The 11,445-nt window shown below is 35.4% G+C and overlaps 1 protein-coding gene across 2 annotated transcripts in view; it reads right to left on the bottom strand.

Annotated features, from left to right (window-relative positions):
- LOC106868455 (retinal guanylyl cyclase 2) overlaps positions 1 to 11,445 on the bottom strand; it is a 363,114-nt gene that overhangs the window by 16,916 nt on the left and 334,753 nt on the right. For both annotated transcript variants that reach the window (XM_052966448.1, XM_052966449.1), the window contains 2 exons: positions 9,645 to 9,743; positions 4,519 to 4,610 (listed from right to left, as the gene is read on the bottom strand). In XM_052966448.1, the coding sequence (XP_052822408.1) occupies positions 4,519 to 4,610; positions 9,645 to 9,743 (191 nt within the window). The remainder of the gene's footprint in view (positions 1 to 4,518; positions 4,611 to 9,644; positions 9,744 to 11,445) is intronic.

Below are 11,445 nucleotides of genomic sequence, written 5' to 3' on the forward strand. Positions count from 1 at the left end.
ATATATATATATATATATATATATATATATATATAATAGAAGATAGATTTCATATTAGACTTTTATCAGATACAACATATGTTTTGACCTATCAGTCAGGGTCTTTTCAGGTACATTGACAAAGAAGTCTTGCTAGAAATTCTTTTTGTGTCGGCTAGCTTGTTGTTATATGCTGGTTTGTTGTTATATCCAGTTCAAACTGGATGGGCATATAACAACAAGCCAGCTGACACAAAACATCTAAAGTGAGACCTTCTTTATCAATGTATCTGGAGAGACATAGACTGATGGGTTGAAACATATGTTGTACCTAATAAAAGTCTAATATGAAATCCATCTCCTACTATTAATTAATACTATTACCCTAACTGCCACTGCGAAGTTCCTGAAGCAAATCCAACAGAAGTGTACCACAACTACAGATGACATCAGGTAGCCTAAACTGTGCCAGTGCTCTACTGAAAAATTAAACACACTAGTATAATTATATGTATGTCTAAATTTTCTATTATTATTATTATTGTGTGTATGTGTGTGTGTGTGTGTGTATGTGTGTGTGTGTGTGTGTGTGTGTGTGTGTATTTATGCATGCCTGTATGCATGTATGTATGTGTCTTTATGTTTACATTTGTCCCCAACCCTGCTTGACAGCTACTATTGGTGTACCTACAAACCTACAACTTAGCAATTTGGTAAAAAGAGACCACCAGACATTAAAAGAGGAAAAAAAATGTACTGGGGATTCAATTCGTTCAACTAAAACCTTCAAGGTGATGCCCCAGCATGACCACAGTCTAATGACTGAATCAAATAACAAGGTAAAGAACATAAAAATAAAGGATATATGCTATATAGAACTTTAGATCATAAAAATGTTTAAAAGTTTCCTAATATATTTGATAAAATATTTTACCGTAGGATCGACTATCTATTAAACCATTTACTTTTTATTTTCAGTTAGATTCACTAAGATGAATAGAATATCTCTTATGTTGAGACATGATGCAATGCTGGTTACTGATTCAAGAATCATATCATTTTTCCTCAGGACTCTAAGCAAAATTAATTCTGTAGACATCCTTCTTATGTGATAAGATTTAATCTCATTTCTGAAAAATCACCAAACCAGTTGACAGATTCAGGTAATTCAAAACTTCGCCTAATCTTGTTTCTTTTTTTTTTTTCTCTCACCTGCATTCTTATTAGATATGAGAGCCTCCTATAACTAAAGGGATAAGATGATGGTCAACATCATAAAAAAAATAAAATGATTTATATTACATCATTGTGTGCAAAGCAATCACTCTTTATCACCTATTCATCAATGTCGTCATAAAACACATGCAAGAATACAATTCACTACTAGAAGTAGTAAGGGCATAGACAACAGAATACAGAAGTTCAACTTGGACATAGACTGCATCAGCTCCAACATCTGAAAAAGCCTACAAAGAATAAGAACGCAGCCTCTCTTCCTCAGTCAGTTCAAATCTGAAAAGTAATGATATAATCATGTTATGAATGCATGAATTTCCTATTGACAAGCAACAACTTTTATCCACTTAGCTGGTCTAATTTCTCACACTTCTGTGGACAATGAATAGATAAATAATTCAATTTACAAGCTGCTAGGCACACGTTTCTTAATGAAAGTATAATTAACTTCTTACACCACCAACTAGATCATAGCTAATTAGAATTTTAGTTCATTATTTAATTAAAGAATAATTGAAACACCATGTGAAATCAATATCAACATTGTTTAACTTTATAAATATAACAGGAAAGATGTTCTTAAATTTTAATTATGAAATATATTTATGTACATTTTTTGGCAACTACATTTCTTATTCAGTTTAAGCAGTGTGAAGAAAAGACAATTCCATTTATGTAAATTCATCATCATCATCGTCATCATCATCATTTAGCATCCATTTACCATGCTGGCATGGGTTGAATAGTTTGACAAAATCTGGTGGGCCCGAGGGCTGCATCATGCTCCAGTGTCTGCTCTGGCATAGTTCCTATGACTGGATGCCCTTCCTCATGCCAATCATTTTGCAGCATATACTGGGTGCTTTTTTTCCCTATCACTGGAAATAGTGGGGTCACCATAATAGAATAGGTGCTTTATTTGCATATTCAAAACATTTCCCATGTGTGTGTGTGTGTGTGTGTGTGTGTGTGTGTGTGTGTGTGTGTGTGTGTGTGTGTGTGTGTGTGTGTGTGTGTGTGTGTGTGTGTGTGTGTGTGTGTGTGTGTGTGTGTGAGTTTGTGTGTGTGTGTGAGTTTGTCACACCACCACCACCACTTGGCAACTGGTGTTGGTGTGTTTGTGATCTTGTTACTTAGCAGTGCCTCAGTATGTCTGCAGTCTGCTGACTGAAACAAGTAAAAGATTAAAGACAATATTCAAGCTCTGTACACATCCCACTAAACTGAATGAATGCACTTTCACTTTGCCTTTTAGCATTCAAATTATTCTGTCAAATGTAATGCTTTTCATTTACATTGTTTTGAATTAATCATACATTATCTTTTAGCTTTAAGATGTCAATGATTGTAAATTTTCAGAAAGATATTGTAGGGTAGGTATGAGAGACCAGATCTGGTCAGTTTGAACATAAAACTTTACAATATTTGCACCTGATATGGTTAGTTTAAACACTAAAGTGACAAACTTCTCTAGATTGTTGTGTCTATGGAGAGTCATTATGCCAATAACCTTAACTGGTCCAATTCCACACTTTTATTATTAGTCAATTGGTTAAATACTCAACTAACTAATTGATTGTTTGCTTAATTTGATTAAGCAATAGGTCATTTGTGTTGTTTTTGTTTGTCAAAGCTCTTATGTTGTTGCTTGCAATCTTCTACTGTATTCTCAGAAGCAGAAACTAACTGCTGATTCTGTGCATGACACAAATAACACATGTTATTTTGTTGTTGGCACTCCATCGCTTACGATGTCAAGGGTTCCAGTTGATCCGATCAACAGAACAGTCTGCTCATGAAATTAACGAGCAAGTGGCTGAGCACTCCACAGACACGTGTACCCTTAACATAGTTCTCAGGGATATTCAGCGTGACACAGTGTGACAAGGTTGACCCTTTGAATTACAGGCACAACAGAAACAGGAAGTAAGAGTGAGAGAAGGTTATGGTGAAAGAGTACAGCTGGGTTCACCACCATCCCCTGCCGGAGCCTCGTGGAGCTTTAGGTGTTTTCGCTCAATAAACACTCACAACACCCGGTCTGGGAATCGAAACCACGATCCTATGACCGCGAGTCCGCTGCCCTAACCACTGGGCCATTGCACCTCCACAACACACGTTATACACTGTTAGGAAAAATGTTAGCTAAGGGAAATAACTGAAGTAGACCAATTGCATGAATTTAAATCATCAAGTAAATGGTGATATGATGGAAGACACAGAAAAGCAGTTTTAAACACTTAGTATGTATTCTTCCCCCTGAAAACTAAATCATTGTATAGCTTCCTTTATGTATCCACATATTTTTCTTTCAAGACTACATCTGCTAAAATTCAAACTAAATTCATATGAACTTAACTATATTAACATCAATGAAGAAAACCAGCAAAAGTCTGTGTCATCAAAAATCCCTTAATACAGTTCACAAAACGTTTTTAGAGGTGTGGTGAATATTGATATTTTCAGTCAAGACTCTTTGACAGAGAGGAAATTAACTGAGAAATATCCAACCAATGAGAAGTCAGTTAGATGGTGATAAATATAACTATCCAAAATACTACTCATTCCTTTTCTGATGAAAAGATCCATTCAAAACTAATAAAATGTTGTTATGTTCCATATATTGTGTACTTGGAATTGTGAAAATGTTATTACAGTGAAATCTAGAGAAATGAAAAGATCTAAAACTCTTTTAGAAATAAATTTAATGATAGATAAGTCCAGAAAAGAAAAAGCGAAAACAACATACAAATCATAAAGGTAAACACTTTTTTCAATATATGCAAACTGCCCGACAATAAGTTATGTTTCTATAACATGCAAATTATGATTTATTAGAAAAAGAGTGAGAGGGAGAGATAGAGAGAGAGGCAGATCTATTAGAGAAGGAAATGGAAGTTATATTGCATGGAAGAGGTGAAGGAAGACACATGCACACACACATGCATATACGTGTGTGCATGAACGCAGGATGTGAGTATGTATTGCTGCACATATGTATATATGGATATATATATATGTGTGTGTGTGTGTGTCTGTACACGCACATGTGTATATTACAGAAAATAGAAAATAAAGTAAATCTCAAGCACAGAATAAATTAGAAGATCAGGTAAATAACCTTAGAAGTACCAAAAAGAAGTGGGCATACACACACAGAGATGCATATACACATATATATATGTGCATTTATAAATGTATAAGATTTATTTTGATTTTGATTTTAATAAGCTTTTGTTGATACCATTACTTAGCTTTCAGTAATATGCAGAAATATAGGTGTAACATATATGAAATTCATACCTTCAGTTCGACTTCTCCTCTATATTTAAATTTATAGCCCCCAAGTTCATCAAGCTTGGCTTTTGTACAACCACTCAAGTGTATCCGGAAAGCTGTAAAAGAAATAAATCTATACAAATGGAAAAATAACTTGTGAAGCATACAACTAGAAATATTTCTAATAAAAAAATATTTATTTTCTTTGCAACAAGGTGCAGTAAACAACATTTTTTTTCTTGCTGGAATATGTGTACATGTATGTGTTTGTATGGTTTAGCTGGTTAATGCTTCTAAATCCTTATTCATCCTTCAAAAAGTAAGTTGATTTAGTAGAGATATTTTACATTAATGTAAGTATTTCTTTATCTTGCTTTAGAAAACAAGATAAATAATATTTGCACTCCACAGAATGTGTGTGTGTGTGTGTGTGTGTGTGTGTGTGTGTGTGTGTGTGTGTGTGTGTGTGTGTGTGTGTTAATGTGTACATGTGAATATATGTAAACACACACACACATGGCTATAAAAGAGATTAGTGAACCTCTGAAAAAAATATTCCAGTTTTTGTATATTTAAAACCTCAAGTATTCAAATTTAAAGAATATTTTTACAAGTATGCAGATATTTGTTTTATTTTTCACTTTGAAAGGAGGTTGCTTGGTCTTATTTTTTACCAGTGAATTAAAGCCAAATTTAATCTAGTATCTTCGTTCACCATATCAGCCATCTGTTTTGTTTCACACACTATGAAAGCCACTAGTTCTTCATCTTACTTGCCTCACTTCCATGAAGAGAGATGAAGTTTGGAAACTTGTCAAGTTACTACACTACCACAAATAAGAAATCTTGATAGAAGTCTTTCCATTATTCTCATATAATATACTTCTAAGTGAACTTATAGCAGAATTTTCAATCTATATTGAGTTACTTCAAACCATTGATTAGTATAGAATTGTGGCGTTTCAACAAAAGCACAACCTCTCTGACCTTTACAATTACCACACTGATACCTTCATATAAAACATCTTAAAGGTGATTAAAACCAATTATAAACAAACAGTCTCCTTTATCCCCTAGGGCCTCATTTTCTTCTCTGCAATTGCTAGTTGGTTTATGTAAAGCCAGATGAACTCAAAGCATTCTCTCTTATTCTACACAACAGTACTCTCCTGAGATTTAAAAAAAAAAATCAATGCTCTTGCTCTTGATATCAGCAGAAAGTTTGACTATATTTGGTGTGAGATGCTTTCCCTATTTCTTATAAAATAGATTTTAATTTTTTGTAACATATCACTCTTTTTTATCTATGGCAACAAAGCTCTGTGTCTTACTTCACACACTATCAATATTGGTGTACTACTACAGGGTAGCAAGCTGGCAGAAATATTAGCGTGCTGGACAAAATGCTTAGCAGCATTTAGTATGTTATGAATTCAAATTCCTCCACAGTCAATTTTGCCTTTCATCCTTTCATGGTCAATAAAATAAGCATTAGTTTTGCACTGGGCTCAATGTAATCGACTAGTTCCTACACACCTCAAAAATATTTCAGGCTTTGTTTGATAAGAAGAGACAAATATTGATGCATTACAATATTCAATTATTTTCCTTACTCCCTTCCGTTGATACATTTATGTCACTACCCTTTAATCCTTCTTGACAGCCTACAAACAACTCAAGCATCTCTAATCAGAATTACTCTCCTTTCCTGAATGAAGACCACAAAAAATATTCAATACATTTATAAGATGTAGACCTTTTCAACAGTACCAAGTCAAAGTTGTTACTAATCTAAAGGAAACAATTTTGCAATATTGCAGTCTCCTTATACTACACTCTTCTCCCACTACAATCTTCTTTTCTTACACTGCACTCCGTTACTCATGAACCACACACATATATGGGACCCTCACATTTATAATATTAACAGCATTACATTCCAAAAACTAGACTTTATCTTCATGACTAGGAAATACTTTCACTCTCTAATCAGATTTAAATAAATCCTATGAAGTTCAACCCCATATCTGGAAGAGTACAGCTCTTTCACACAAAAATTTCTAAACAATATTCCCTTAAATCAAGCAGAAGCTGACTTTGTTTTCATCCCAGAGTAGGTCATTAATCATACACGTACCTTCATTGATTGCTCAAATTGAAAGTCTCTTTTTAAAGTCGGTGTTGCATTATCTATATGTTGAAAGACATACCGAAACACTCACACTCACAAACAATCAAGCAAATAAAATTAACTATATCTGTTAGATATATATAGATATATATAGATTGATAGATATAGTCTTTCTTTGAAATTTGTGCTGTGCTGCATTGTGTTGAGAGAATAGCACCTAAAATTCCCATGTTTTTAATCAAAACTTGTTAGTTACTAAGGTGACAACACTACCTATTTATCTATCTTTCACACACACACACACACACACAAACTCTCTCTCTGTATTTCTCTCTCAACAACTTTCCTCTTTCCCTACTCTCCTCTCTGTACACATGTTACCAACAGAGACAGAAATCAGTTTCTTTTTCATAAAATGAGATTGATAAAAAATTCCAAGCCTTTATACCAGGATCACTGCAATGAACATGCTTCTTCTATTATAGTTGTCCTGGTGTTTAAGAAATTATTTTCATCATTATAATTAACATCACAGTAATTAACATTATAATTAACATAATAACAACGAGGGTTTCCAAGATTGATGTAAGGTCACAAATTTTAGGAGTAAGTAAAGTTTTTTTTTTGTTCAGCATAATCTTTCTAATGTCCACTTTTCTTTGCTCATTTAATGTTCCACCAATTGTAGAGATGCCGTTAGTAGGGTTAGGATAGGCAATGAATATAGGGAAGCATTCTGGGTAGAAGTAGGGGTCCACCAAGGATTAGCCCTCAGCCTCCTCTTATTCATCATAGTCCTCCAGGCAATAACAGAGGAATTCAAGACAAGTTGTCCCTATCAGCTCCTCTATGCTGATGATCTGGCCCTCATAGCAGAATCACTACCAGAACTAGAGAAGAAATTTCAAATGTGGAAGCAAGGTTTAAAATCGAAGGGCCTTAGAGTTAATGTTGCAAAGACCAAAGTTCAACTAAGTAGGAAGGCAAACACATCACACACCCCTTCAGGTAGGTGGCCCTGCTCGATCTGTAGAAAAGGTGTAGGTAGAAACTCCATAAGATGTACCCAGTGTAAGCTATGGACACATAAGAGGTGCAGAAACATCAAAGGAAGATTAACTGGGAAGATAGCTTTTGTGTGCAGCAGATGCACAGGGGCAATAAACACCACAGTTACTCAGAAAAAAGATTCCATCACATGCCAGGGGGAGAAACTAGAAGTAGTTGATAGCTTCCACTACCTTGGTGACCAAGTCTGTAGTGGGGTGGATGCTCAGAGAGTATTACCACTAGAATAAGAACAGCCTGGGAAAAGTTCGGAAAGTTCACCCCTATTGGTGACAAAGGGTCTCTTGCTCAGAGTGAAAGGTAGATTGTATGATGTATGTGTGCGAACTGCTTCATGGCAATGAAACATGGGCCATGACTACTGAAGACATGTGTAGGCTTGAAAGAAATGAAGCTAGCATGATCTGCTGGATGTACAATGTCAGTGTGCACACACAAGAGAGTGTAAGCACCCTGAGAGAAATGTTTAGACATGAGAAGTATTGGATGTAGCATGCAAGAGAGACGTTTGCATTGGTAAGGTCATGTACTGTGAATGGACGTGGAGAGCTGTGTGAAGAAGTGCCACTCCCAAACAGTGGAAGGAATCCAGGGTAGAGGAGACCCAGGAAGACATGGGATGAGGTGGTGAAGCATGACCTTCAAACATTGGGTCTCACAGAAGCAATGACAAAAGACTGAGACCTCTGGAGCTATGCTGTGACTGAGAAGACCCGACAAATAAAGTGAGTTCACAGCTGTAACCTACACCAGTGTCGCATTACCAGCCCACTCAAAAGTACCTTGGATCATAGGGTGACATGCCATGCATGAAGAAACCTATTGAGTCAAGTTTCATCAAGATCAAGATCAATATCAAAATTGAATCAAACTAAAATCAAATGGAGATTGTAGTTGTGACACCCATGTTGGTGACACATAAAAAGCACCGTCCAAATGTGGCTGATGCCAGTACCGCCTTGACTGGCTTTCGTGCTGGTGGCATGTAAAAAGCGCCATCTGATCGTGGTGAATGCCAGCTCCTCTGACCCCTGTGCCAGTGGCATGTAGAAAGCACTCACTACACTCTCAGATTGGTTGGCATTAGGAAAGGCATCCAGCTATAGAAACACTTCCAGATCAGATTGGGGCCTGCTGCAGCCTCCTGGCTTCCCAGACCCCAGTTGAACCGTCCAACACATGCCAGCATGGAAAATGGACGTTAAACGATAATGATGATGATTTTGACATATATAGACATAATAATAAACATTAATTTAAACACACACACTCTCTCTTGAGCACACATGCTCACACACATGCACATACACATATACACACACTCATGTATATATATACATATATACACACATACATACATTTGCCAAAAACGACTATATAAAGCCAATAAAAATCCAAGTATAGTACAATTTCATGAAGTCAAGCAAGCCAAAATTTAAAAGTTACTGTCAAACTTGCCCTTGTAAAAGTTAAGAAATCCATCTGTACATCCATCCATCTATCTATCTATCTATCTATCTATCTATCTATCTATCTATTGATTGATTGATCAATCAGTCTAAACGTTTGAGGGTCTGTGAGAGTGAAGGCATGTGTGTGTGTGTGTGTGTGTGTGTGTGTGTGATTGTATGTGCGTGTATCTGAAGCAACAAAGGTCCATTTATGTGGTCACTGAAACTGCTAGCAACAGCGGCCAACTCTCTTGCCAATCACACGTAGCCAATTTAACTAAAAAATTTCTTCAAATAATTTCAAGGTATACAAGAGCAAAGGAAAGAAAAGAAACTGGTTGGAATTCCTTTGACCACATATCTGCTTTATTGGGGGTAACCTGGAGTGCTAACCAACATTCTAACATCTATAGTCTCAGATTATAGTGTTTGTAGAATTTTAATTCAGAAGCACATAAAAAGATAGTTATAGCTAAAAGTGAAAGATTATACAAACGTACGTAGTCCTGTGGATTCCATGCGTGAAGCTGTATTAACAGTGTCACCAAATAAACAGTACCTTGGCATTCTTAACCCTACCACACCGGCTGCACATGGGCCTGTAATAAGGAAGAAATATAAAACAAGAGTGTCATAGGTTTGAAAACATATAATGAAATGTAGCTTAGATCGAGCAAAGTATTTTATTTAACATTATTATAGTATTTTTAATGAAATTTCTTAGTATCTGTATTGTGGGTCTTTTAAAATGTGTGAAACATTTTCTTGCTATTGAGGTTGCAATAGTTAATTTGTAGGGTGGATTATACGAACTAATGTTTCTTATTTCTTTACTGCCCACAAGGGGCTATACACAGAGGGGACAAACAGGACAAACAAACGGATTAAGTCGATTATATCGACCCCAGTGCATAATTGGTACTTAAATTATCGACCCCGAAAGGATGAAAGGCAAAGTCGACCTCGGCGGAATTTGAACTCAGAACGTAGCGGCAGACAAAATACAGCTAAGCTTTTCGCACGGCGTGCTAACGTTTCTGCCAACTCGTCGCCAACTCAGTGGATTATATGAACTAATGTTTCTATGTTTGTTATGTTCAGGTGTTTTAGGTACATATTCACTTGTCCTTAAATCCACTTCTAGCTAAGATATCAGTGTAGAAGCAGATAGAGCCTTTGAAGATTTGTTTGTTAGCTGACAGGTGTGAGAATCTGAGGGAAATATTTTATATAAAGATTTTAGCTGCGTTTTTAGGGTTGTTTGATTGTAAATGAATGTAGAGTAGGAACTTGTTTGATTAATGATAATATAAGGAAGTATTCACATCTAAAATAAATACACAAATTGTTTGTAAAAGCAAAGTCAATATCTACAATAAAGTGAGATACTTGGCTCTTTTAAATGAAGTACAAGTTTTTTACAAATCTACGAACAGTTTGTGAACTACAACCATGTAGTGTCAGAAGACCATCATCTCAGAAAAATCCCTCTCCAATTCTTGTGAAGCAAATTTTGATGTGCTATAGTAGGTAAAAACAAATGAGGTCACTAACCTTCACCAACTCATTTTCTTTCCATGCAGACATCTAAGGAGGGTGTTGGGGATTTTGTTAATCTAGACAGAGTTGTCATAATAAACTGGGCTCTTATTTACATAAGAAATAATGTCGATATCGTATCACTAATATGTTTTTGCAATAGAATTTTTTTCTCCTTTATCATTCAGTGTTTCCCATTTTCTTTTCTTCATACTTGCTGCTAATTGCATTAAAGGCAAGATGGAAGTATATAGTTTGGTCAGTTCAGTAAAGGATTTTGTTTTGTTTGATTGTATGAATAAACTTCCAAATTTCCTTTTGAATTTGTGCCCCATGTAGATTGGAATTTGTAGTTAATACTACAGAATTTTCTTTTTATTATTTGATGGAGTTTTTCTTTAAAGGATATTAGAAGTCTGTTTCCCCAAACGGGAAATTTTTAGTAGATTTATATGGGTTGTTGAAGAAGTAAGCCCCCCATAAAATATTTCTGATAAAAACGCTTGTCTTTTGAATCAGATATTTATGATTGTAGTCTTGGAGGGCCAAGTATAGTTTTCATGGAGATATCAATTTTTCTATGGTCACCATGTTTCCATGGTGGTTATGGTGCTCAACTGATTGGAGTAGTTATTTAAGTAGATTCTATTTAAAAGGCTAGAACTGTAACTTAAGGTAAAGTACATAATACATACATACGTATGTATGAACGAACATACATACATACATACATACATACATACATATATATATATACATACA

Source organism: Octopus bimaculoides, chromosome 3 (assembly GCF_001194135.2).
Source record: "Octopus bimaculoides isolate UCB-OBI-ISO-001 chromosome 3, ASM119413v2, whole genome shotgun sequence".
NCBI classification, from domain to species: Eukaryota; Metazoa; Mollusca; class Cephalopoda; order Octopoda; family Octopodidae; genus Octopus; species Octopus bimaculoides.